Source organism: Gouania willdenowi, chromosome 21 (genome assembly GCF_900634775.1).
Source record: "Gouania willdenowi chromosome 21, fGouWil2.1, whole genome shotgun sequence".
Classification (NCBI taxonomy): Eukaryota; Metazoa; Chordata; class Actinopteri; order Blenniiformes; family Gobiesocidae; genus Gouania; species Gouania willdenowi.
Window position 1 is genome coordinate 10506778 of NC_041064.1, and position 26271 is coordinate 10533048.

Below are 26271 nucleotides of genomic sequence, written 5' to 3' on the forward strand. Positions count from 1 at the left end.
ACAAAATTGACAGAATAATAGACCTAATGAAAAGAAAAATACATAAAAACCTTTTCATGTATAAATAATTTAGCCCTCAGATCAATCACATTTCTGTGGCCCTGCTATAAAAGTTGATGTAACTGATCTGCTGTGTAGTAAGTGGATGATGTTAGTTATATCAGTCCTGTTAAAGGTGGACCTGAGTGGAGGGAGTGTAAATAATGCAGAACCTGTCACATGTTTGTCTGATAAGAACAGAAGAAGATTATAAAGTCAAGGCCGAGCAGGTTTTATGGATCGTTCGGAGAACACGCCTTCCTTCCCTCTTTCTTCTTTTTCTTCTTCTTCTGACTTTCTCCACACAGAATGAACTGGGATCCATTGGTTTTCTTGTTGTAACTCCTTCAGAAATGCAGCCTAAAAACAGGGTTGACCCTCAGCAGATGTTCCAGCTTCATCGGCCACAGCAGCAACAGAGGAAAGCTGGACTAAACCGGGTGATGTCTTGTATTAAAAAGGTGAATTCCCTCTTTGAAGGTCTTTAACTGAGCTCAAGGAATAGGTTTAGTGATTCATCTGATCTGTCAATGTCATTTAGTTAATTTGATGAAGGACTTTATTTTCTGCTCTAGTAGGAAAACAAATTCATATTCACGATATAAGTGACGACCTTGTTTTGATTGTCCTTCTTTTGCCTTGGTTCGTTATAGGAAGGATAGTTTATTATTTAGTTGTCTCCAAAATGCAGCTACAATTAATGTATTTAAACATTGTTCTTTATAATCCAGAGTCATTTCAACAAATAAAAAATCTTTATGCTGTTTTAGACTGAGTTCATATGATCCCGGATTCCCAGCTGCCTGTTTTACTGTAAGTTCAAGGCGTGGTCAGTGGACACTCAGCATCCTGCAATAAGCAGCTCATCCCTGACATCACCGATGCAGTGTTGAAGCTGATGCTGAGGCAGAGCCAGCGACAGAAGCTTCCTCTCCTCTGTCTGAGGCTGGTCTGATCGTCCAGGGATGGAAGAGTCGGACTTGACCAAATCTCCTCAGCATCTCCCTCTGTCTCCTTCTTTCCAGCGCTCCGTCTTCACCCACTGGATCAAAGAGAACATCTGTAAGAAGGAGTGCTGCCTTTTTGAGAAAGGTGACAGCAGGTAAGCTGAGCTGCTGATGTGATCAGTGACATTGTGCTGCATGAAAAATATGCTGAGAGAGTGACTCACTATCCTTTTTTCCAGTAAGCAGCAGATACAGAGTCACATGAATGTGATACACACATTGTTGTTGGTTTAGAGTTATTCTAACTTTATCACTTTACTATTCAGTCACTTTTTTCCCAATATTTTAGTATTTAGTAGTTCATATTGAAACACTGATTGATTGTAATTCATCAGAGACTTGATAGAGGCCTTTGATAATAGTCAGCTAAGGATAACTGAGAAAAACTGTACAGATGTTTCCAGCTTCCTTTCAAAGCTTGAATGATTAGAATAATAGGTAACACTATACTTTTATGCATAAGGCTGACATTACGCTGTCATTATCTGGCACGAGTAAGGTGTCATGAAGGCTGCATGTCATTAAGTGTAGTTCGCTAAATTATGACACCTTTGGAGCTATGTTGGCATTTTTTGGGTTCAGTGGAGGGATCTAGTGGGGTTAGGGCAGGGGTGTCCAATTCCGGTCCTCGAGGGCCACTATCCAGCATGTTTTAGATGTTTCTCTCTTCCAACACACCTGATTCAAATGATTAGGATCGTTATCAGGCTTCTGCAGAGCTGGATGAGGAGTTGATCATTTGATCAGGTGTGTTGGAAGAGGGAAACATCTAAAACATGCTGGATAGTGGCCCTCGAGGACCGGAATTGGACACCCCTGGGTTAGGGCAACCAACGACAGCCTTCATGAAACCTTATTCATTCCAATGACAGGTGTCATGTGATAATAATGACAGACTTATGTATAGAAATGTAAGTGAAGTGTTTCCGAATAATATTAGGAAGCGGGAAGCAAAAAGAGAGCAAAAGTAAAAGCAAAAATCAACAAATTCTAAGCCAATTAATTTATATCTTTCCCACAATCTTCATGGGAAACATCTTGTTCGTTGTTCGTTTTAGTTCAAACTTTTAAGTTAATTTCATTGTTGCATCAATTCTGTGACGCACACAAAACATTGCTTCAGTAAATGTCAGTCTTTCCACCAGGGAAGAGGTTTGTAAGTGTGGCTACCTAAAGGACCAACATGCAGACAACGCCATCAAACCAGAAGACTTCACAGGAGAGTCATGGAACAGACTCCGACATATTCAGGAAGTTCCCACTGATGCTTTCGGAGACATAAGCTTTGGTGGTTTGGGACAAAAGACCGGCAAGGTATAAGAGCGCTGAAAGTCCATCAGATCTGATATTATTGGTCAACATGTTTGTTTCCATGTCCGTAGTATGTGCGCGTGTCCACTGACACCAGACCTGAGGACCTGTACCATCTGTTGACTGATAAGTGGAAGCTTTCCCCACCAAACTTGCTCATCTCTGTGACCGGAGGAGCCAAAAACTTTTTCTTGAAGGCTCGACTGAAGACCATGTTCCATAGAGGCCTCATCAAAGTGGCTCAGACCACAGGTCAGTTCGCCTGAAGGTCTGCACCAATCATTAGCCAGAAAGTCTGCTTTATGAGGAAAGATTATAGTTGGAAACTGAAGGGGAGTCATTTTTTACCTCTAAATGTAGATAATGTTTAATCCTAAAGTCTAAAAGGTCAACTTTTAGACTTTTTTTGTTACAGAAATATGAAGTAAACAAAGACCTAAACAGTTCTTTATTATTCCTGTAAACAGAACCTGATGCTTAAAACTTTTAATGCTCTGACATCTTTAATTCTGAGTTTAATTTGAAATGACAAACCTTCATCTTGTTCTTGTTCTTGTTCTTGTTTTTGTTTTTGTTTTTGTTTTTGTTTTTGTTTTTGTTTTTATTTTTGTTCTTGCTCTTGCTCTTGCTCTTGTTCTTGTTCTTGTTCTTGTTCTTGTTCTTGTTCTTGCTCTTGTTCTTGTTCTTGTTCTTGTTCTTGCTCTTGCTTATGGTCTTGTCCTTGTTCTTGTTTTTGTTTTTGTTTTTGTTTTTGTTTTTGTTCTTGCTCTTGCTCTTGCTCTTGCTCTTGCTCTTGTTCTTGTTCTTGTTCTTGTTCTTGTTCTTGTTCTTGTTCTTGTTCTTGTTCTTGCTCTTGTTCTTGTTCTTGTTCTTGCTCTTGCTTATGGTCTTGTCCTTGTTCTTCTTCTTCATCTATCATCATTCTTTTTTATTTAACAAATATGTATGCATATATGGATGGATTAAAATCATGATAAATGCTAACATACAAAAGTGAACAGTTGTAAACAAAGTTGCGTTGCCGGTGTTTGTGGTCTTGTTAACAGGGGCCTGGATCCTGACTGGTGGCACCCATGCCGGGGTGATGAAGCATGTGGGCCAGGCTGTGAGGGATTACGCCCTGGGTAGCTCCATGCAGGGTAACATTGTGGCCATTGGAGTTGCAACATGGGGTGTGATTCATAACAGGCAGGCTCTGGTGCATCCAGAGGTCAGATGGAGACTTGGGTAGATTTCACAATTTGGAGGCGATCTATTCTAACGATGCTATCATTCCTCCACTGCAGGGATCGTTTCCTGCACATTATGAGGTAGACACTAAGGGCCAGGGCCGGTTGTCTTGTCTGAATAACAACCATACCCACTTCCTGTTGGTGGACGATGGCACCCATGGGCACTATGGCGTTGAAATTGAATTGCGCAGTCGTCTAGAGAAATGCATCTCTGGAAAACGTCTTGGAAACATAGGTTTTAAAATAGCTGACGCATCCTCCAGACATTAAAAATGAATCTTAGTTGGAGATCTTTCCGTCTACTCCTCTTTCAATAACAGCCTTTTGTCTTCCGACCTGCAGAGAGTGGTTTGACCATTCCTGTTGTGTGTGTGGTTTTGGATGGAGGACCTGGCACGCTGAATGTGAGTCAGCAGTTCTCTGCCTCAGCCTTTCAATGTCTTTCTTTCTCCACTCACTTGTGTGTTTCTCTCTTCCTCAGACCATCTACAATGCGATGCTGAACGGCACTCCAAGTGTGATCTTAGAGGGCTCCGGGAGAATAGCTGATGTTATCGCTCAGGTGTCAGGAATGCCCGTAGCCCGGGTCACCATCGCCCTCATTCACCAGTTAATGAAGAAGTTCTTTGGCCAAGAGTATGAAAACTTTCCTGACCTCAAGATTATAGAGTGGACTAAGAAGGTAGGGAATCACATTCTCCACTCCCTCTCATTTACTATTTTCCTCACCAGCTTCTAAAACACAGTGTTTATCTAAAACAACATCTTTACAAGTGATGGGTTAAACTGACAACCTGTCAACATTTGATAATAATCCGCAAACTCCAATTTCAGATTATAACTCCAATTCTTGAGCAAGATGATTATTAAACTTGATACATTTCTAATCAATGGATTGATAATAAATAGCTAAATGCTGTCATGTATAAGCTACATTCAACGAGTATTAGTAAGAGTATTAGTACCTATAATATGACAAGGGGGTACATGTTATTTGACCAACAAAAGTTGGAAATCATTGCTTTAAAGCACATGTGCCATATATATACGTATATATATATATATATATACATTTTTGGTAACATAATATGTATTACAATGAGAATGACAAGGTCTATCCTACTTTTAACGTGATACCTCACACTGGATGTATTCCACAAATTTACATCATCAGTGCAAAATAAGTGATTGAAAAAAAGTGTCATATTTGTTTTTGTTTTTCACGTTGTCTCAAACAAATCATATATCAGTTTTTCAAAATGAGTGGGAAAACCAATACAGATGTAGAGCGATGTTACATTTTATGGGTAATATTGGCCGATAATATCGCCCATCTCTAATTAAAGAATTTATCACAGTGTTGAAACGTGGAAATTGTTGAGTCTGAGATATTTTGTTATTGTAAATTTTTGCACAATATTTAATTATATTTGTATTTAATGGATGATTTATTAAACTTGTGTCATATTATGATAGGATTTTTCATAGAAATTCCATCTGGCCCATATACAAATATAAATAAACTGTGCTCTGTGCCACAGGGATTCACTGAGGCTCACAATGCGCTTCTTTAGCAGTAGCTCAGAAGGAAAACTCACAATTCATAAAGGGTTGCCACAGTTCAATCTTCCGTATGTCCGAGACACTTTTCCCACTTCCACAAAGATATAAATCTTATGTTTAGATACGTATATATAATCCAACCTTTAATCGTGAATATGCACGTCTCCTTCAGCCATTGGACAATTTATTAAAAATAAAGTCAAATAACATTAAAAAAAAAAAATCCATACTGATTCTTTTTGCTGTTACAGATTCAGGACATCATCAGAATGCCTCACTTACTGACAGTGTTCAGAGTGAGTGACGACAGTAACTGTGATGTGGACGTTGCCATACTTCAGGCTTTACTAAAAGGTGAGTATAGAAGAGGATGAAACTGATGCTTTATTTAGTAACTGCAGACAACCGATGCAGCATTAGCATGTAGACCTAGAGGTTTCTGTGAATATAATGTTTCCATTTAGAGACGCAGCTGATAAGAATGTGTTATCAGATATAGCCAGATTCAAAGATAGCAGGGCTGTTTTTTTTTTGTTTTTTTGTTGTAATTTCAGCTCTAAGTGCACTTTTTGAATGAGAAAACAGGCTGATCGCCAGATTTGATGCATTTGTAGGCATACTAAGCATCTTTCAAACTCATGGCAGTATTTGGGAATGATTAATGAAGTCCACTTAAGGAGCAAGCTGAATGCATACTACTGTGAATGTGAATTAAAGAAGGCGGCGCCACTGTGAGCTGCCATAAAACAGACTGAAGGTTTTTTTTAACGAGTTAATTACAACAAGTCATCATTTATCCATTTGTGCACCATTAGGAGCCAATCAATTATTATGAAAGCATGTTAATCTTTATGTTTAGGACTGTTGGAATTGCAGAATTATACACTTTAGTTCAGGTACTTGCAGGTTTCATTCTTTTTTATTGTTGACTGAACCCAACGATAAGACATAAAATCAAACAATAATCAAACCAAAAATAATTCACTTTTAATGTTCTTATAAGATACAGTAAGTGGATTCAACATACACTCACTCCTTCTGCCAGCTTCGAGGTCCAGTGAGTTTTTAGGAATGGAGAGCTGGAAAAGGCAGTTGGAGTTGGCGATAAGCTGGAACCGGGTGGACATAGCAGAGACTGAGATCTTCACTGAGGAGAGCCAGTGGAAGGTGGGTTTGCCTGGTCCACCTGACACCAATAGGAAGGTGGGAGCCCATTAGGGGCCTGAATACTGTGCAAACAACCACAGAACATCATTTCAATCTACTAGCATGAGAAGCGTTCTTCAAATATAGCAACACATACAGTAATCTAGGGATGCACCGAAATGAAAATTCTTGGCCGGAACCGAAAATGAAAAAAACAATTCCAAAAACAGAAAATCGAAATCAATGATTATTATAATTATTAGTTCTATTGCATTTATGGCTATACTGTAAATGTGTACTAACTAACTAATTAAAAAAAATAAATCAATTCAAAATATGAAAACATTTATTTAGCACTGACATGCCAACAAAACACAATATTAAATAAACAAAATAAAATGATTTGTCCCCACTCATACATTGAATAATATTGTACAGACCTATAACTGACGGAGCTGCTGAAATAGAGTCACATCTTAAAAAAGTGCATTTAGGTCACAGTTTGTGGGCTCTGTATGCTTCAATTGCGATGTGCATCATTTCTTGTGCGCGCTGATTTAATCCCATCCAAGTAATGATCTTTATAATGCGGACTATGTACAGTCGTGCTGTAGTAAAGAGGATCTCTGTGAAACTTTCGCTGACAGACTGAAACCAGATTAATGCTGCTGAGGCGCAACCATGCATCAGGCTGCAGTTTGGTCCATGTTGACTGGGGGCTACAAGTTTCTACAGTGTCTAAGTTACACAGAAAACATCAACTCTGCTCAGAATACGCTTTAGTGCTCTAATGTATTAAAATACAGTCACTTCGTGAGTTCGCAGACAAGTTGGCCCATTTTCAGACAAGTGCACACACTGACTGCAGTGTTTGTTTGTCACAACTTCCTGTTTCGGTCAGCTTATTTTGGTGAGAAAAGTGTTTTGGCATCCGAAAATACCCTTTAGTTTTTTTATTTTTGATGGCTGGAATTTTGGTGCATTACTACAGTAATCCTCACATTGGTGGTCTACTTTATCTCCTTTTTGGTTTGCTGACAATTTCTTCCTTAGTCTAGTGACCTCCACTGGGCCATGTTCTCCGCTCTGGTTGGAAACAGGCCACAGTTTGTGAGTCTGCTCCTGGAGAACGGCGTGAAACTGAGGGACTTCCTGCAAGACGAGGAAACCCTGTGTGAGCTCTACAAACAGCTGCCCGCCTGTTTCTTCCTGCGCAAGCTAGCCAAACGGGTTCACAACGCTCTCCGTGGGAAAAGAAAACCCTTTGGAAAGAGATCCCGTCGAGGTCAAGGTCAGACCATCTCTCTGACCTTTGTGTCTGAGGAGGTGCGCCACCTGCTGGGCGGCTTCACGCGTCATCTGTACCCTGCAACCAACACTTACCAATTTGATATGTCCATCACGATGTCAGAGGATACGTCCGTGTCAGCAGTAAGTCGGATCTGTGTGTGTGTGGTGCATTGTTAGGGTTGGGCATCGTTTGAATTTAACGATTTCTGTTCCGGTTCCAGTTCTGATTCCGATTTCGATTCCGATTTCGATCCCGATTCTCAACAATTCCCGGTTTTTAATTATTTAAGAGGCAATTGTAAAATGTATGTATAGTATAATTATATATTGTATATATATATATATATATATGTATATAAATGCGTATACAATATACAATGATCATGTTTGTCATGCACCCTCCTTTGCATGATATAATATTTTTTACAAGTGTTGCACTGAGTCGAGTTGTTATTTTTATAAAATTTAAGCCACACTTTAGACCACTGCCGCCACTCTGTTCATGGTTGCGCGGTAATGCTAACACTTCTGGTGGATTCTTCTTCGTTGGTGCTCGGCTTCCTCTCTCGATGCCGTCGGTAGACTGGGCATCGAAAGTAGGAATCAAAATTTAAATATTTCAGGAGAATCGGAAAGTTAGTCCCGGGACCAATCGATACTCATGCCCAACCCTATTCATTGTCATCACTTGTTCATTCGTTTGTAGTATACTTTGAGTTAAGATGGTAATATTTCTACTGTTTTCCTCTCAGCTGTCTAAAGTTCCGCCAGATTCCCAGCGTCTATACTGGCAGTACAACGCTGAAACCCACAAAGATCCAGGCCGGGACCTTTTCCTCTGGGCTATTGTTCAGAACAACAAGCTAGTGGCTGAGATCGCCTGGGAGCAGGTGACAGAAATACCTACATCTTGTAAACACTTGTATATCATTATCCGGTCTTACATCTCTATGTGTCTGCGCAGTGTAGCGACTGTATGACGGCCGCTCTGGGCGCCAGTAAGATCCTGAAGTCGATGGCAGAAGAAGGAGGTGATGCAGACGAGGCAGAATCCATGCAGGAGCTGGCCAGTTATTATGAGAAATGTGCTATAGGTATAACACAGACATAATGATTGGATTCTCTGCATTATTTCTATAGAGTTGGAGCTGAACTTTTACCGCGTGGGTTTGTGTTTTCAGGTGTTTTCAGCGAGTGCCACAACAGTGATGAGGAGCGAGCTCAGAAGCTGTTGGTCCGTGTGTCTCCTCTGTGGGGACGGACAACATGTCTGCGGCTGGCGCTGGAGGCCGACAATAAAAACTTTGTAGCCCAGTCTGGTGTCCAGGTGAGGATTTTGAATTAAGATTTCTCATGTGGAGGATGAAAAATAAGGGAATAAACGTGGTAAAGTTAACCAAAAAATGCACTAAATTTTAAACTTTGAGATGCCTTCATGGAAACGCTCTCTTTAAGTAAAGTTAGATATTATACTGAGTAGAGGAGGGGATGTTGCAGGTGAGAGATTGGGAACAAGCTAGCACAATTAGCTTCTAAAAGAGAAGAAGAGCTCATGAACTTTTGCTTTTAAAAAAGGACTCAAACAATGGCTAAAATCAAAACAACAGTAATCACATGAATAATTTTAACTGGTTTCTTGCTTGACTGCACTATAAACCCAAACGTTTAAAGTAATTAAATAGATTAAGTAGTTTATATTCAAAGTTATAGAAAAAGTTCTATTAAAGCTGCACTATCTGAATCATGAACCATGACAGAGGGGCATGGCTGAATTTGAACCGTAAATCCCACCCCTCACTCCGATAATCCCTCCCAGTCTCCTCCTCTGGAAGAGCACAAAGTCGCGCACGAGCGCTGAACGTGCAAACGCATAGATTGACAGTCTGAAGTTGCGTCCAAGCATCTCCTAGTATGTATTTTGTTGCCGAAAATAAATGTCATCGTCAGGGGTACGCGTTAGCACCGTGCTCGCGCTTCACCATATATCGCTACAACCAATGAGGAGGCTCCTTTGTGGGCTCTGCTCACCCCTCCTTTCTCTAAATCCTGTGATTGAAGCTAGAGGGGGTGACCGCCAAAGATTTTGTCTTGCAGGGTTGTATTAACTAAAATACTTAATTATGATTCACAGACAGCATGCAGACGTACGATTTTTTTCAGAATGATTACTTTTACAATTTACTATATGATGCTAATTAGAATTTTTTTTTAATTAAAGAAAATATTTTGAGTGCCCCAACTTTAACTTCATTATGTCAAGTTGGTGTAACATGTTCTTCCTTTTTTTGAGTTACTTTTACTCGTATTTTTTGAGTAAATAAAACAATATTTGTTTATAAGTAAACATAACTTAAAAACACATCTTAATAGAATTAAGTAATTACATGCTCAGAATGATGATGAAAATAGGAAAAAAGGAATTTATATCTTCTCCAAGTTGGTGTTTTTTCTAGTTATGTATCCCATCATGTCTCTCCTTCAGGCTCTTCTGACTCAGATCTGGTGTGGTGAGCTTTCAGTGGACAACCCTGTGTGGAGGGTGCTGCTCTGCATGCTTCTCTTCCCCCTCATCTACACGGGCTTTCTGGTGTTCAGGTCAAACTCTCATATTAAACTATCAACACATTATTCATTTAATTTAAAAAAAAAAAAAATGAATAAAAGATGATGAGCATATTTTAAATGTGTTGCTGTAACTCTTTGCAGACGTGATGAGCTCATTCAAAGAGACGCTGCAAAGAATGAAGAGATGAAGACGATGGAGACCGTGACAGGAAGTACAATGAGAACCAATTCCCGCAAAACGTAAGTCGACACCTACAACTAAAAAAAATTAATAAATATATAAAAATTCTGAAATAACTCAAAAAGTATCCAGTACACCAAAATAAATAAATAAATAGAAATGAAGAGATTTGGATTTTCTAAAACTGAGGGTCGGTGCCCAGAAATGGGACGCAATCATGGACAAAAAAGGGACCCGAGGTGGAAATAGGTTCGGATTTTATTTTTTCTCCTTTACTGCATGTGGAGATTAATTTTTCTCTTTGTATTGCCCTTTTTTGTTTTAGAATATGTGGAGCAAATATTTTTTTTTAATGAAATTAATTATAATAATTTTTTAAAAAAACAGGAGCATTTATCCATCTACCAAGTTTTAATCTCCAGCGACTGCTCGTAATGTAATGATGACGGCATCAAACTGCACCATATTTACATTGAAGTGTGATTAAAAGGAGCCACTGACTTCATCTTTGTTTTATGCGTCTTTTAATTTGAATTCTTGAAACACAATTAAAAATCAAAAGCTGGCTAAACACCTTGACCCCTGTGACCCCCCCCTCTTTTGTCCACAGCTTGAAGCGATTGAAACCACTGGGCAACTGGTCAAAGCTGGTGTGTCTGTACAACTCCCCACAGGTCAAGTTTTACTGGAATATTGTATTTTACTTCGCCTTCCTCTTCCTCTTCGCTGTGGTGCTGATGATGGACTTCCAAACTAGTCCCTCTGCTGGAGAGCTGCTGCTCTACATCTGGATCTTCTCTCTGGTGTGTGAGGAGGTCAGACAGGTGAGGAATTAACACGATTCTTTTCTGTGTTTTTCTTCCATGTAATATACGTGTATAAAAAACATGAATGGAATTATTTCCTATCTGCACACGTGAGTGAAAAATAATGAATTTGATTGTAATGGGATGTTTTGGGGAGATTTCCCTTCTTTCGTGCTTCGTAACATTAACACAGAGTCTTTGTTCGTGTTTTCCTGTCTTAGTTGTTTCATGACCCTGATGGTTTTGGGTTTCGTAAAAAAGCCAAAATGTACATCAACGAAGTGTGGAACATTTTAGACGTCCTGTCCATCATCTTGTTTATCATCGGCCTTGCTTTTCGGTGAGATTGTCTTTTTTTGGTTTCTTTTAACTGCTTAGGTCACAAACTAACTCTGGAGGGCAACAGTCCTGCCTGTTTTAAACCTTACCCTGCTCCGTAACACATGATTACAAGGTGTGGCTTGCTGTTTTTTTGTTTCTGCCAAGCTGCGTGATGACACTTTGGATCAATTTTTGCTCAGTTATCTGAGAATCATGAGGTTTTCCACCTTCAGGTTGACGCCTTGGCTGTTTTATGCGGGTAAAGTCGTCCTTTGTATCGACTTTGTGGTCTTCTGCCTCCGTCTCATGGCCATCTTCACTATCAGCAAAACACTGGGACCAAAAATCATCATTGTCAGGAGGATGGTGAGAGAATCATGGCTTAGATCTCGATGTGATCAGATGTGCTGTGTAAAATAGGAATGTGTTCTCGAGCATGCTTTCCACTTGTTAATCCACTTCCTGTTTTCCCTACAGATCACGGACATGTTCTTCTTCATGTTTCTGCTGAGTATCTGGGTGGTGGCGTACGGCGTGGCCAAACAAGGCATCCTTATTGACAATGACGTACGGTTGGACTGGATCGTCCGTGGGGCAGTTTATGAACCATATCTCATTATTTTTGGAGATTTTCCCTCAAATATTGACTGTAAGTGAAATTAAAAGCTTTTGTTAACTCCGCCAAGAGGATCATATTTCCACTGGTGTTTGTTTGTCTAGGATTATGTCAAAAGTACTGAACAAATGTTGACAAAATATTATGGAAGATTCCATTACATTTTGGAGGGGAGATCTGGATCAATACACTGATTCTGGATCAGTTTCAAAATTTAAAAAAAAAAACGCTCATTATCAAATTTTAAAATTAATATCTTGGTTCATAATTGATTGATCTTTATGAAATATTACTCAAATATGTCAGGTTGGTTCCTAAATTAACCCAATGATTTTCGTCTGGATTAGAGTGCAATTCATCATGATTTTTCAAAAAAATAGGGGTGCCTATACATTTCGACCAATTGTCTGGTTATTCATTTCTTACAAGCTTTTAAAGCAGTGTTTTTCAACCTTGGGGTCGGGACCCCATGTGGGTCACCTGAAATGTCTTGTAGTTGGCAAAAAAAAAAAGTAACATATTTTCCCAAAAAAAATTGAATTGTTAATATTTTTGAAATACACAATTATGAAACGGTCGCAGGAGTTCAATATTTTCAACTCTTGCAAATGTGCGGATATGCGTAAAATTAGCAGTGCGCTCGCACGGCCAACGTACTTGACGCCCGGATTGGACCGCACCGCCGCACAAGAAAGATTTCGCATCTGGGACGCATCTATTCATTGACCTTGTATGTAATCTGGACGTACGGACACTTCGTGATGCATCTGGTGTGAACGCAGCATTATGTGCACTAAATCTGGCTACTCTCTATTTGTAACACACTTTATTAAACATGATCAAAAACTAATTCTAGAAAAAAAGAAAATCTCTGGGGTTGCTGGATATTTGTGATATCAAAATGGGGTCACGACCCGCAAAATGTTGGGAACCATTGCTTTAAAGTGTAAATGATCATGGTACCATGATCAGGTTCATTGATCCGGATAACTGCCAATATCTGGCAAAGAAGATATTTGGCTCTTGGCAGGGGTTTGCGCTCTTTGTTTCAGTTTTAAATTGCCATTGTTTGTTTCTTCTTCAGATGCAAAATTTGAAATGGACACTTGCTCCATGAATGGCACCGACCCTCTCAAACCAAAGTGTCCGATACTGAATGAAGACAACCAACTAGCCTTTCCTCAATGGCTCACCATCATCCTGCTTTGTGTTTACCTGCTGTTTGCCAACCTCCTCCTGCTCAACCTGCTCATAGCCATCTTCAAGTGAGTTTGAACCATGTCTTTACATCATGCCATCTGCCTGGGTTCATTCAGTGCAGGGGTGTCAAACTCATTTTAGTTCACATGTCAAATACGGACCAGTTCCATTACAAGTGGGTAGCAAGTTCTAGAACAATAATGTGCCCTAGTTTGCACATCCAGTTATAAATTGGACATAAAGAATATCTAAGCAATAAGACAGATACTTAAATGTCCTTTAATGTATTTATCTTTTTTTGACCAATTTTTATTTAATTTGGGGAGATTTGGGGAAATAATTTGTGAAAAATTGCAAGCTTTTAACAACAATTTACAACTGAATTATTTGGTTGTTTACACAGTGATTCAGGTTTTCGCTGTCATTTTCACTTTGTTTTGCGGGCCGAATTGGCCCTCCGCGCCTTATGTTTGACACGTGATTTAGAGAGAAAAAAAAGGTGATTAATGGTGTAATTTGTGTTTTTATATAGTTTGCCCTAGTTTGCACTTCCAGTTATAAATTAAACATAAACTATGTAAGGCATCAAGAATATCTAAGCAATAAGACAGATACTTAAATGTCCTTTAATGTATTTATTTATTTTTGACCAATTTGTTTTTAATTTGCACGCTTTCAACAACAGTTTATTGAATCAGATGTTCTGAAGGGCTGGATTTGACCCCAGGGCCTTGAGTTTGACACACGTGATTTAGAGAAAAAAAGGCACTTAATGGTCTAATTTGTGTCTTTATATTCTGTGTACCTGCCACAGCTTTACATTCCAAGAAGTCCAGGACAACACCGACAAAATATGGAAGTTCCAAAGATACGAGCTGATTAAGGAGTACCACAGTCGCCCAGCTGCTCCTCCTCCTCTCATCATCTTCAGCCACCTGTACCTCCTCATACGCAGCGCAGTGCTAAGGAAACATCCCATAGTCTACAAGGAGTTCAGTAAGGACTGAGGACACGCTACCATGGGGCGCAGATTGGAAAGTTGCTCATGAATAAATACAGTAAACAGCAACTTTTTGCAACATTCAGCAACAAACCACATTTAAAAAAACTTAATGTAAATCTTTTTATTACTTTGTGATATTTACCTTTCTCGTAAAAAGATGTCACTGCTAAATCTAAATGTTAAATCTTAATCTGAATGTTAACTATTAAGTTTAAATTCAATTCAATTCAATTCAACTTTATTTTTATAGCGCAAATTACAACGTCATCTTGAAGCGCTATTGAAATATAAAATTTGTAAGGAAAAAAACAAAAAAAACAACATATCCACATGAACAAGCATCAGCGACAGTGGGAAAAAATCGCCAACAGAACCAGGTTCAGAGGTGGCAGCCATCTGCGTCGACTGGTTAGGGTTAGTGGACAGAAGGAGGAACAGAACAGGATAGAGAGATAGAACATCAAAGGGTCCCAAACTAGAGAGATCTAATCTGATCTAATTATGTTTCATTGAAATATAAATGTTAAATCTAATTGCTAAATATTAAATCTAAATTTAAAATGTTGAAAATAAATATAGAGCAAATGTGCAAATTCACCAGAAGTATTCTAAATATTTAACATTTAGATTCAACATTTAGATTTAACATTTAGATTTAGATTTCATATTTAACATTTAGATTTAACATTGAAATTACATTTTTAAAGTAAATATCACAAATTTCACAAATATTGCTGTACATCTGGACAAAACTAACATTAAAAAAAATTCACACACTTTTTTTAAACGTAGTCTGTTGCTGTTTTATTTAGCATGTGCAACTTTACGGCGCCCCATACATTACATGCCAGTGGAGATGTTTTAACATCATATGACAAGCTGGTTGATGGTCGCCCTGAATCAGTCTCGGGTGTTTTCGTCTGCAGGGAACGAGTTGCCTCAGATCGAGGAAGAGGAGCTGCTGTCCTGGGAGGCTTTGATGAAGGACAGATATCTACAGTCTGAACAGCAGGAGCAGAGCCAGAGCGTGGACAGACGCATCCTGGATACAGCACAAAAGTAAATTCAGCTCCTGTGTCGCTTATTTAGAATGATTTACCATTGGTGCAGCATAAAAAGGTAAATACATCGTTTAATACCTTCTGTGACATTGAACAGCATCTCATACAATCCACCGTCAAACCTTAAAGGGGCAGTATTATGATAAAATCCCTTTATAGAGGGTTTTGCTACGGTGATGTACACCCCTCTAGCCTCATTCAGAAGGCCAAAGTTGAAAACGTTCTGTTTCCTCCCTCCCTTGTTATTCCACATTTTGTAAAAAGCCAGCTCCAAAAGGGCGATTAGGATTTTTCTCGCGTTGTGACGTCACATCGCGGAAACTCCTCCTCCTGGCAATCCTGGCTCCTCCTACCCTATAACAATGTGAGCTTCTCCCTCTCAAACTACCTCACAGGTCAAAGAAACACTGCGGTTTAATATAAAATATACATTTTACTTTATTGTCATATACTGTATGTAAAGCTAACTAAAGCTGAGGAGCAGTGGGGAGCCACGGTGTAGCGCCGAGGGAGCAGTTCCACTTTTAGTATCTGTTACACCGCCTCATATCACCTTTGACATGATCTGACGAGTTTGTGACCCTATGCGATGCAGCAATTGGACAAAACAAATGATTATCACCTTAAATGCACTATCCCTGTGGTTAGAGATGACTCAGTGGCTTAACGCTCCAGTGAGTGTTTGAAACAGCTGACTGACTCTGCTGCTAATGTGATAAACACACACCCTGAAGCAGCGTTTGTCTGACTCACAATCACAATAGCCGCTTAAATAGCCATGTGTTTTACTGTAATGTGCAGTTTTTTTGGCTGAAAACAATAACAAGAGTGTGTTTTGGTGATCACTGATCTCCCTCGCAAGAGCAAGGAATGAAGTCTATGTCTATAGACACGCCCACTCATACATATGCATGAACGCCCAAAAAACAGCCTGTTTTTAGAAGGGTCATGAAAGTGACTTTTCAGAGGGTTAACGCTCCAGAAAACAGGCAAGTTTGGGAAAATGAACTTCAAATACTATGTTTTTGGGGTTCTTTACAAATGGTGATGGGTGAAAATAGCGTAAAACTGGACCTTTAAACAATTCTGAATGTGCTTCAACTTATTTTCACCAATATGTTAAGGTTTGATTCATTCAGACAACTGTTTTTCAGGAGATTTACTTTGATCCCCTGACATGTTTTAACTGTCAACTGCCAGTCTTCTTCAGAGGTGTCTACTGATTGCTTTGATGTATCCTCAGCTCTTTTTGTCTTGTTTTTGAATAATATGTTTGGAGATCAAAGTAAATCTCCTGAAAAACATTTGTCTGAATAAATGAAACCTTTTAAAAAATAACTTCAAACTACATTTTAGTTTCACTTTAATAAAAAAATATCTCAAATCATTTTTGAAAGACTACATTAGCAGTTTTGCTTTGATGTTTGAATATTTGTTTGCTTGTGGTAAGTTGTGAATTTTAAATTAGTGATTAATCAGTGGTCATGTTTTTAAAGTGAGAGAGATGAAAATATCCCTGAAGTCAAATAGTAAGTTGTTGTTTTTATTGAATAATAAAGACACAAATCGACCTCCATAGTTATGTCTATGTATCAGATGTATTTCCGTAAATATGATATTATTCATTCGGACTGTGAGGGTAATTTCTCTGTTCTGGAGAAGCTGTGATCAAACAGGGCTGGATCGTCACACACACTCTACAACAGCGATTCTCAACTGGTGGGTCGGTACCCAAAAGTGGCAGCTGGTCAAAAATGAACAAACACTTTATGTCTCTCATGTTGGACTTGTCTTTTATTTTGAAAGAAACTTTTCATTTGACAAGCATGCTGTGAAATGCATGCTGCACAGGAAAAAAATATAGATTTATGTTTTAAAAAAGATTATATATGTGTGTGTTTTCAACAGCTATTTTTGAAAAACTAAATTTGGTTGGTTGAATTCTATAGTGGGTCGTGATTTAATGACCGTAGCAAAATGTGGGTACCGTGAGACCAGTTGAGGACCCCTGCTCTACAACATCTTCACGCGCTTTAAGACAGATGTTGACAGACAGATGTGGAGGACCATGTATGCAGACCCTCGTACTTGTTTGTTTCCAGGGTCTCCACCATCAACGATCGGCTGGAGAGAAATGAGGAATCGAGTTCTGTGTCGGTAACGACACGACTGGGTCGACTGGAGGAGCAGGTAACAACATTTATGTAACTTTACTGGCCTGATTCGACAAACGAGGAGCTTTGCTGTTCCCTGTCAGGTTATCCAGTCCACCAGAGCTCTGCAATGGATTATGGACAGCTTGAAATCTCAGGGGTTTGCCCCTAAAGAAACACAAACACCAGGTCAGTTAAAAAGCCCATCCTCAGTATATGACACTCAGTTAGTGCATTTTTTCTGTTATAGTCTCACAAGTCAAGATCCCACGTTGACCACCTTTGCTTTTTCAGTCGCAACCGACGGGACGACGGAACCTTTGAGCGACTGTTCGGAGAAAGACGAGAGTTCCCACGTGAAGTGTCGTCAGCTTCATTACCCAGACAGCAGAATCACACGCTTCCCTGTTCCAGAGGAGAAAGTTTCCTGGGAGGTATTTCCCTTTCTTTGTCCTGAACTAAAATGTTATCTTCTGAATTATTTAAAAAAAAAAAGGGACAGTTTAAAATTGTATCTTGTATTACTGGAGTCAAAGGATTTCATTGTCTAGTGTTTTTTAGGTCAGTTTCAGCTCATACATGCCACCCTACTATAACTCTGGAGGTGATGCGGACCAAGTGGACAGGTAGGCTTTACTTTGAGAACTTTAGCTGCTGGTTACAATCCCTAACATCGTTCAAACTGTAACTGTATTTCATCCAAACTTACCGACACATTTCTGGTGTTTTCATAGATTTAAAGTTGTTTCAAAACCTTTGGTACAACTTCCACATATAACACCCAAATACGGCCGAAAATGAATGTCTCGCAGAGTGGCGTCATATCACGTAAGCAAACCAGAACAAAAATGGCATCAGGCGAATCAATGTCTTCCTTTTCTAGGGAAGAAACACAAGAAATCACAGTAAAAATGGAATAAAAACACTTCTTAAATATCAGAATTGTAACTTCAAACATCACAGTCTAACCTTGTATCATAAGTTTAGCGTGCTAACACGAGCACAAATTTAATCTATCCTTGCCACTTCGGCGCCATCATTGCATTCTTCTAGGGATTCCCAATCCCACAATACAATGTGCAAAACTTTTCCGAAGTTTAAGTCACATAACCATTTGTCAACAAACCCAAAGTTTGTGATGGAGTCAAAAACAAACTTGCGTGCGGCAATTCCAACCTTCCATATTTTGTGAGTAAATACTCCCATTATGCGACAGAAATACCTTTGATTCCTTGATCCACGAGGCCTAGACAAAGGATTGTGGGGATTGTAGCAGATAGCTTTAAAGTACACTTTATCAGCCAGGAGAAGCAGTTTCTTGCCTTTTGAAGGTAACACACCCTGTCATCTCTTTTTTTTCCCTTAAAGGCCAGATTCAGATGCCGTCTTAGACAAATACAAGTAAAGAACTCAGCATGCATCATCAATATCAATATCAATATCAATGACTTTAGGTGATTTGTCATGAGGAGTCTTTTGTCTTCTTAGAAACCCAGGAGGGAGAACGGGCATCAGAGGACAAGGATCACTTCCCAAACTGGGTCCAAACCTGAACCTGGAGGTTGTGCTCACACGGTAAGGACGTTACACAGCCTTTGAAAACAATTTCTCTGAACTTTAAAGGTGCAGTCCGCAACTCTCAGATCCCTCTCTCCTGCTCCTTCCCTGCTGCTCTTTTGCCCTACCTTCAAACTTTCCAAATTCCCTCCCTCAGAGGAGCTAACAAGCTAACGTTAGCCAGACAGCAACGTCACAGTAATATAACATGCACTGTTAAAAGCATATTACTGCTGCGCTTCTGTCTCTCTATGTGCACACACCTCAGCAGCAGCAGCAACAACACAGTGTCCCTTACAGCAACTCACACGGAGGCTGCTGCGCGAACATGAACAACAGATACACCACTGAGCTCCCGTGTAACAATTACAAATCAAACATAATGTATATCAAGCAGCAGTAATTACCTTTCCAGCAGAAAAGTCACTAATTTCATCTTCTACTCCTCCAGACCATACACTGTAAAAAAAAGACGGCGCTCCAGCAACAGCTGTCAGACAGTCCATCAAACACAATGTAGCTGTCACTACACAGTGACAGCTTTAGCAAATATGACAAAAAGTCACTTTTATAAGAGTTGCAGACTGCACCTTTAAGTTTTAAGCTTTGAATGATTGACTTTAGCTGGCAGGACAGTGAGAGGTCTGTTTTGGAGTATCTGGCAGTTTGGGATGACAGCAGAGGAACATTAGTTCTGCCTAACGTGAGTAATGCAGCTCTGATTTATCTGCATTTTTTTTTTTTTTTTTTTAAACAGTATTATAATACATGTGTTGTGGTAATGTCACTTTAAAACTTTCAGGGGCCGGTGAACTCTGCTGATAAACTGCCAAAAACTGTGAAGAAAACACTGGGAAAGAAGCTGTACGAATTAATGAACACACTGTTATCAGAGGGAACAAAGGTAGGTTTGTTTCACACATTGGCCTGAAATTTTAAATCATAACCAAAGGGATTTATAGGAAAAATAATAACCTCACAGTTGTTCACCTGATAGTGTTATACTTAGACATACGGACACCACTAGATGGGGGTAATTTACTTTATCAGTTTTAAAGCACATCAATGTGTTTCAGTAGTTATCTGGTATTAAAAAAAGCTGTAATTTTAGATTTTGTGTTTCTGTATTGAAATATCGTGAGTAATTGAAAAAATAATAATGTTAGCGAATATGTAATTAACAGTGATTTTCTAAGATTTTCTTTTCGGTCATGGGTTCAAAATATTTCTATCTTCAACGTGGAAGATAATTTCCTCTTTTGTTGGACAAAGATGTTTATTTCTGATTTCAAACTATGCAACATTTCAAAGTAAAAGTACATTTATGGGGCTTTCGACATGATTTCGTGAGACATGATGACACTTGTGCTTTAGGTATGATGAGCTAATGTGGAGTTTGAACCTCTTTTAGGACATGATGTCTGTGTTTGTTCTGTGTTTCAGGTGTTTGAGGGTTACGTGGACGACTCCCGGAACACAGATAACGCTTGGGTGGAGAGCACATTGTTAAACATTCACCTGACCAGAACAAGTCATGTGATGGATGACATTGACAGCATGGTGAGAGTGTGGATTACGGCGTATAGTTTATAATGGAGTTAAAATCATACCAAAATCACACAAACGTGTTTTACTGACGCCCAACGATTCACATAAAAAACATCAACAAAACCTCATTCACATACTAATGCATTTTGTTTTGCAAATAAGAAACGTACCGACCAAACAAACACATGTTTTACACATACAAAGGAACATGTCTTTAATTACAAAAAAAAATGTTCAAATACAAACTAAAATCTGCAACACTTTTTATTTAGGTGTTTGTAATAAGCCGTAATTATTCTCTTAATGAAACTTTATTAAATTATTCTTATTGACATCAATAAGAATAATATAAAAAAGCTTTGTTAATATATATAATTAATGTGAATAACACTGCAGCTGCTTATAATAATCAGTAAGTACAGTATATGTTAATGAGCTTCTTCATAGGGCCCTAATAAATGCTGTATAACATTAATAAGGCAATAAGTGTAGAGGATATTTATGAGTTTATTTTTCATTCATTTTCCCCACTCCCTTTGTAAGGCATTAGTATGCATTACTCAAATATTATAAATGTCAATGAACATTGCATTAATATTGATAAATAATTAAATCTAATAAGTTTTATTAACCTATAATTACTGCTTGAATAGCATAGACATTTATAAAGGTCTTATTAAGAAGCTCATTGACATATAATTTTAGTTCAACAATAATAAATGTATTAATAAAGCACTTATAAATAGACTTAATAACTTTAATTACTGCTTATTAAGGCTTATTTCAAGCACCATAACATAAAGTTTTACCCTCAAGTACAAAAATACGCCCTTCAGTTCAAAACAGGACATTTCTTAGAAAGTTTACTGGCATTTATGTGTGGATATTCAAGGTGGAAAATTAGTGCCAAAAGTCACGTGACAGTTTTCCCATTGTTTTATTGTATTGTTTTGTTCTTGAAAGATTATTTTTGTAAATGAATTTGTATGTGTAAACATTCTGTATTTGTTTCTGGAGCAAGATGTATTTGTTTGATGGGCACGTTTCTTATTTGCAAAACAAATTGCATGACTTGGCTTGTTTGATGTTCTGTGTTTGCAAATCACACTGAGTTTTGTTTACGACTTGTTTGACGCGAGTAAATCACGTTTTGTATGTTTTCGAGGTTTTGGCGTGCGTCGACCTCCATACGACTGCTTCACACGGTGGTCAACGTGTGTTTTATTATTGACCTCTTCCTTTCCAGGTGGTGGGCAGCGACGGGGCTCTTCAGTGGCGGGAAGTGTGTGGAAAAACCAGACTCAGATCCAACCAAAGAGACTCCCTACGGCTGGTCGCTGCTCTCCACAACAGGAAGTTCTGATGTCCATCTTCCGTCCGTCAGCGTGGCCTTGTATTAATGCGAATGTACAATAATTCTGTTGCACTGAAAGCATCTGTTAAAACCAAATGAAAAATGGTATGAAGCCTCACTTTATGCTGCTATAGACTAACAGTGAACGTACTGTAGAAAACTCACACTTGTGCACATGAATTAATTCAAACACGGATACAAGGTAGTCATAGCTTTATTTAAACTGGCAGCGGAATGTGTTTTTTTCTTTGCAAAATGCTCGTAAGCATAAATTAGCATTATGCCACGTGTCTTAAAGATCAAACATAAGCAGGGTAAGTTTTAGTGTTTGATAATGCTAAGCTGTTTACACATTTATTTATTTTTAAATTGTCATTTGTGCTTATGTGAACGTGTACTGTATGGTACGAAAATACATACCCATGTCCTCCCGTTAAGCCCTTTAATAACTATATAAATAAAATAGAAAAACACACGTGTATATATATATATATATATATATATATATATATGCTTGTATATATATATATATATACAAGCAAGTGTCACGGGTGCAGAAGTAAAATGTAAATAGCTATGCGTGAGTGCACCGAATGTCTCGTAGACACAGTTATGAGATGATCTAACCTAATGAATAAGCTGTTTACTGTCAGTCATCAAGTGAAAATGGAAGTGAAGGTTTAAGTCGGGGCGTCAAACTCATTTTAGTTCAGGGGCCAAATAAGCAGCAGTTTGATCTCAAGTGGGCCACAGATTTTAAGCAGGAAAACGAGTAATTTCAACAATATCGTGCCCTAGTTTGCACTTCTACTAGACCAGGTGGTCTGCAACCTTTTCTCTCAAAGGAGCCATTTTGAGCTGAAAAAGTACCTTCTTAATAAAGACAATACAGTGTATTAAATTATATACAGTTCAAATTAAATAGAATGATGTTTGATTTGAATTATTCATGTAAATGGCAACTTAAAAACAGTTTAAAATGAAATAAAAAAATTGACCTCAAGAAATAAAACAGTATCTTGCATCTTAAAATTATTACGTATCTTAGTTTACATGAACACAATGTTATATAAAGAAGTAATTTTTTTTTTTTTAGTTGATGTATTTGAAAGGCTCCAAAAAATAACTTGAATTTGATAATACATGATCATATGGTCAACACATGCTAATTTTACTCATTTCTTGCCACACATAAATCATGCATATTTAACCTGCACATTGGTGGTTAAATGAATCTGTTCCCACACAATTAAAATCTCTATTTTCTTTGAAAATAGTGTTTTTGTTGGTTTAGTTTCTTACCAGGGATTTAAAACTTAAGGTTAGTCACAGGTGCAGGAAAGTCGATGGTCTGTAGATGTTGCAGGAGGTGAAGTAGGAAGGTGCTGAGTCATTGCACAACGTGATTTATTTTTAGGTTAGCAAAATGTTATATCTTGATTTTATTTGTCATTAATCAATCATAGCCTCTGTAGGAAAATAACAACTCTTTATTTCAATAGTTTTTTTAAGCTATAGGGAGCCATTGCATAAGAGTCAAAGAGCCACATTAGGCCCCCAGAGCCGCAGGTTGCAGACCCCTGTAGGAGACCATATCCTGGCAATAAGTGATAGATATCAGTCCCAACAGGATCTTCACTTTAAATTTCCTACGTTGTGAGTAATTTCTATTTTATCAAGTGAAATATTATGTAATAATTTCAGGAAAATTGAAGGATTTTGTAAGAATTTTAGGAGTTTTGAATGTTAAAATTTACTGCAATTATACAATATAAGCACTAGGGAAACTGCGATTCCCTGTAAATATGGTTGAGTTTCATTTTACACAATGATTCATGTTTTCTCTGTCATTTTAATTCTCTCCTGCGGGCCAACTTGGATGCTGCAAAGGGCTGGATTTGGCCCCCGGGCCATGAGTTTGACACAAATGTTTAAGGTGAGATGGACTCACTCAGCATAGCTTTAATGTATTATATATAAATAATTTGATAAGATAATAGCCTCTTTGAGAGTAAAGTTTGCTTTAACTGTACAACAAATAATAGTTATTTGTTACAGAATACAATAACCAATGAACATAGGATTAAAGAATATAAACATGTATAAGTTTGCAATAATTGGGCGGAGTGAAATCAAGTCAAAACACGCACATCTTGTTCTTGACGAACTAACACTGTATTTTTAAAATATTTTCATGTGTTGCTACTAACTCTGTTGTATTGAAATTATTTGTATTCCAATGAAATTGGTTGTTTTTGCAAAATGTTTTGTTCATTAAGTTTTTTCATCCAATTTTGTGTTGGATTAATAAAGGTTCACTGAGTTCAGAGTGTGTGTGTGTGTGTGTGTGTGTGTGTGTGTGTGTGTGTGTGTGCGTGTGTGTGTGTGTGTGTGGTTTCGGGCTTTGGCAGCTCGCTCTCTGATTGGTCCAGGTGGAGGTGTCTCTGTATCGGTTCAACTCTCTCTCCTTTGCATCAGTTTCATCATACACACGCACACACACACACACGCACGCACGCACACACACACACACACACACACACACACACGCACGCACGCACGCACACACACACAGACTAAATCGTGTTGTCACCGCCTCCACTGCAGATCAAACCCACTGCAGCTCTGACGTGTAACAACATTCACTGTGACGCAATGACCGCCTCATGTAATTATTTGTCACGTGAGGACGATCAGTCGCGTTATTTATGTAAACCTCAAAGGAAAAAGCGAAACAGGAGGTCTCACTCTGACTCTCTTACACTAGAGCTCACAGAGCCAATCAGCATCACACATTCTTACAAATACAACATTTTGATGATGTCTTTTGTTATATTTGTGTTACATTATGCACAAAACCCTGTTAATATGTCCTGTATTTGACTAATAAAATTTACTTCAGTTGTTTGCAATAAAACAAATTGATTCGGCAATATTGCATTATTTCATCGCACGACTATAATATTGATCCAAAAAATGTCCAATTTTTTTTTTTTTAAAGCAGTTTTTATCAGTTAGTTGCCGTTTACTTGTTTTTGCAAGTTTTAATTTGTATTACATGCCATTTTGTACTTTTAAAGGTGAAATTTGTGATGATTGATATTGGGACATATCGTGATGTATATCGTATTGTTCAGTATCACAATATATCGTATTGTGACGTGCAAATTGCGAATTGTATCGTATTGTCAGATTCATGGCAAATGCACACCCCCAGATAGCACACATACGTCTCGCCGATGTCGGCCTCAGATCGTGCGTCAGCATTCTACTCCTAATCTGCGTCATTTTGTGTTTTTTCCCCCCAAAATCGGTGATACCACTTATAAAATTGTTGAACTGTAAAATATCATTTCCATGAAGCTGTTTTTGTGCTTGGGCTCTGTTGGCTATGCTGCTTAAAATACATTTATGATCATGTTTCATGTGTCGCTGTTTATTTTGTCCACACATGATTAGCTATTTAGTGGTAGTATATTGTTTGTTTGTTGTTGTTGTGATATTTCCATATTCCTATCAGATTTTAGTAAATACTCGACTATGGATATGGAGATATTTGTACTAATAGAATGATCCGAGCTAAATAAAGGTTAATATAAGCTGTCGCTAAGCGTCTTTAATTCATCGTCCAAACATCGGCCAAACGCCGATGTCTCCGCAACGTCTGCCCAATGAGCCAACACTCTCCATAATACGTCTCGCCGATGCAACTTAATTCATCGTGCCGATGTCGGCGAGATGTATGTGTGCTATCAGGGCCCCTAACAGATATTAATATTTCGTTGGCACTTTATGTACTTCAGTTTAAATATGGAAAATAATTGTCTAAATTCTGTTGTTTTAATTTTTTATTATTCCTATTGATTTGAAAAAGTCACGATGTAAGTCTATCAACATTCGCGATCTCTAACTATCGTCCCACCTCTAATTAAAAGTGCTGACGTGGTTTAGCAGACGCTACTCGCCGTATTTGGCTCAAAGTGTGGCCTCCTGTGTGGAATAGACGATCTTAGGCTGGTTTACAGCAGCGGGGGTTGAGTGAGCGGAAGTGACGTTTCACTCTCGGAGAAGCGGAGCACCGCTGTGGACGGAGCACCGAGAATCTGCGGGACAGAGGGATAGAGGGACCGGCAGCTCCTGACACGGTACGGAACTGCTTTAAAAGTGTGTTCACTGTCACACTGCAGCCATTTGTGACGATAAAAACTCCCTGTCAGTGTATGTGTTTGTGTGGAGAGGGCGGTGCTGACTCCCGGCTGAGGCAGCTGTCAGCGGGCTCAGCTGGGCAACACACACACACACACACACACACACACAC

General features: G+C 38.6%; 2 protein-coding genes across 3 annotated transcripts in view; both read left to right on the forward strand.

The window, feature by feature from the left end:
• Positions 1–262: 262 nt before the first annotated feature.
• Positions 263–22507, forward strand: trpm2 (transient receptor potential cation channel, subfamily M, member 2). 2 transcript variants are annotated; one of them, XM_028436678.1, is made up of 33 exons: positions 263–500; positions 1065–1141; positions 2180–2360; positions 2429–2609; positions 3404–3567; positions 3644–3824; positions 3932–3993; positions 4071–4271; positions 5404–5506; positions 6198–6319; positions 7352–7729; positions 8341–8478; positions 8553–8682; positions 8770–8915; positions 10071–10183; positions 10295–10393; positions 10945–11158; positions 11362–11480; positions 11695–11827; positions 11939–12110; positions 13162–13342; positions 14092–14273; positions 15207–15339; positions 17444–17531; positions 17599–17683; positions 17789–17928; positions 18056–18120; positions 18863–18895; positions 18983–19069; positions 19676–19754; positions 19854–19955; positions 20495–20611; positions 21846–22507. In XM_028436678.1, exons 1-33 carry the CDS (start codon positions 393–395, stop codon positions 21960–21962), a joined length of 4431 nt encoding a protein of 1476 aa, XP_028292479.1. In that variant the 5' UTR covers positions 263–392; the 3' UTR covers positions 21963–22507. The 2 variants fall into 2 exon arrangements, with proteins under 2 accessions (XP_028292479.1, XP_028292480.1); XM_028436679.1 differs by having other exon boundaries at positions 2192–2360.
• A 3507-nt stretch (positions 22508–26014) lies between these two features.
• The window catches only part of map3k13 (mitogen-activated protein kinase kinase kinase 13), a 33183-nt gene continuing 32926 nt past the window's right edge, over positions 26015–26271 (forward strand). The window contains exon 1 of the mRNA XM_028436753.1: positions 26015–26098. The gene's annotated coding sequence lies outside the window, so the exon portion shown is untranslated. The remainder of the gene's footprint in view (positions 26099–26271) is intronic.

Bases quoted from the DNA above. Each gene is read 5' to 3' on its own strand.
- trpm2 (XM_028436678.1), top strand. From the start codon at position 393: ATGCAGCCTAAAAACAGGGTTGACCCTCAGCAGATGTTCCAGCTTCAT. The intron at 6,320-7,351 runs GTGGGTTTGCCT...TTTCTTCCTTAG, and splicing joins CTGAGGAGAGCCAGTGGAAG to TCTAGTGACCTCCACTGGGC. The intron at 19,956-20,494 runs GTAGGTTTGTTT...TCTGTGTTTCAG, and splicing joins TGTTATCAGAGGGAACAAAG to GTGTTTGAGGGTTACGTGGA.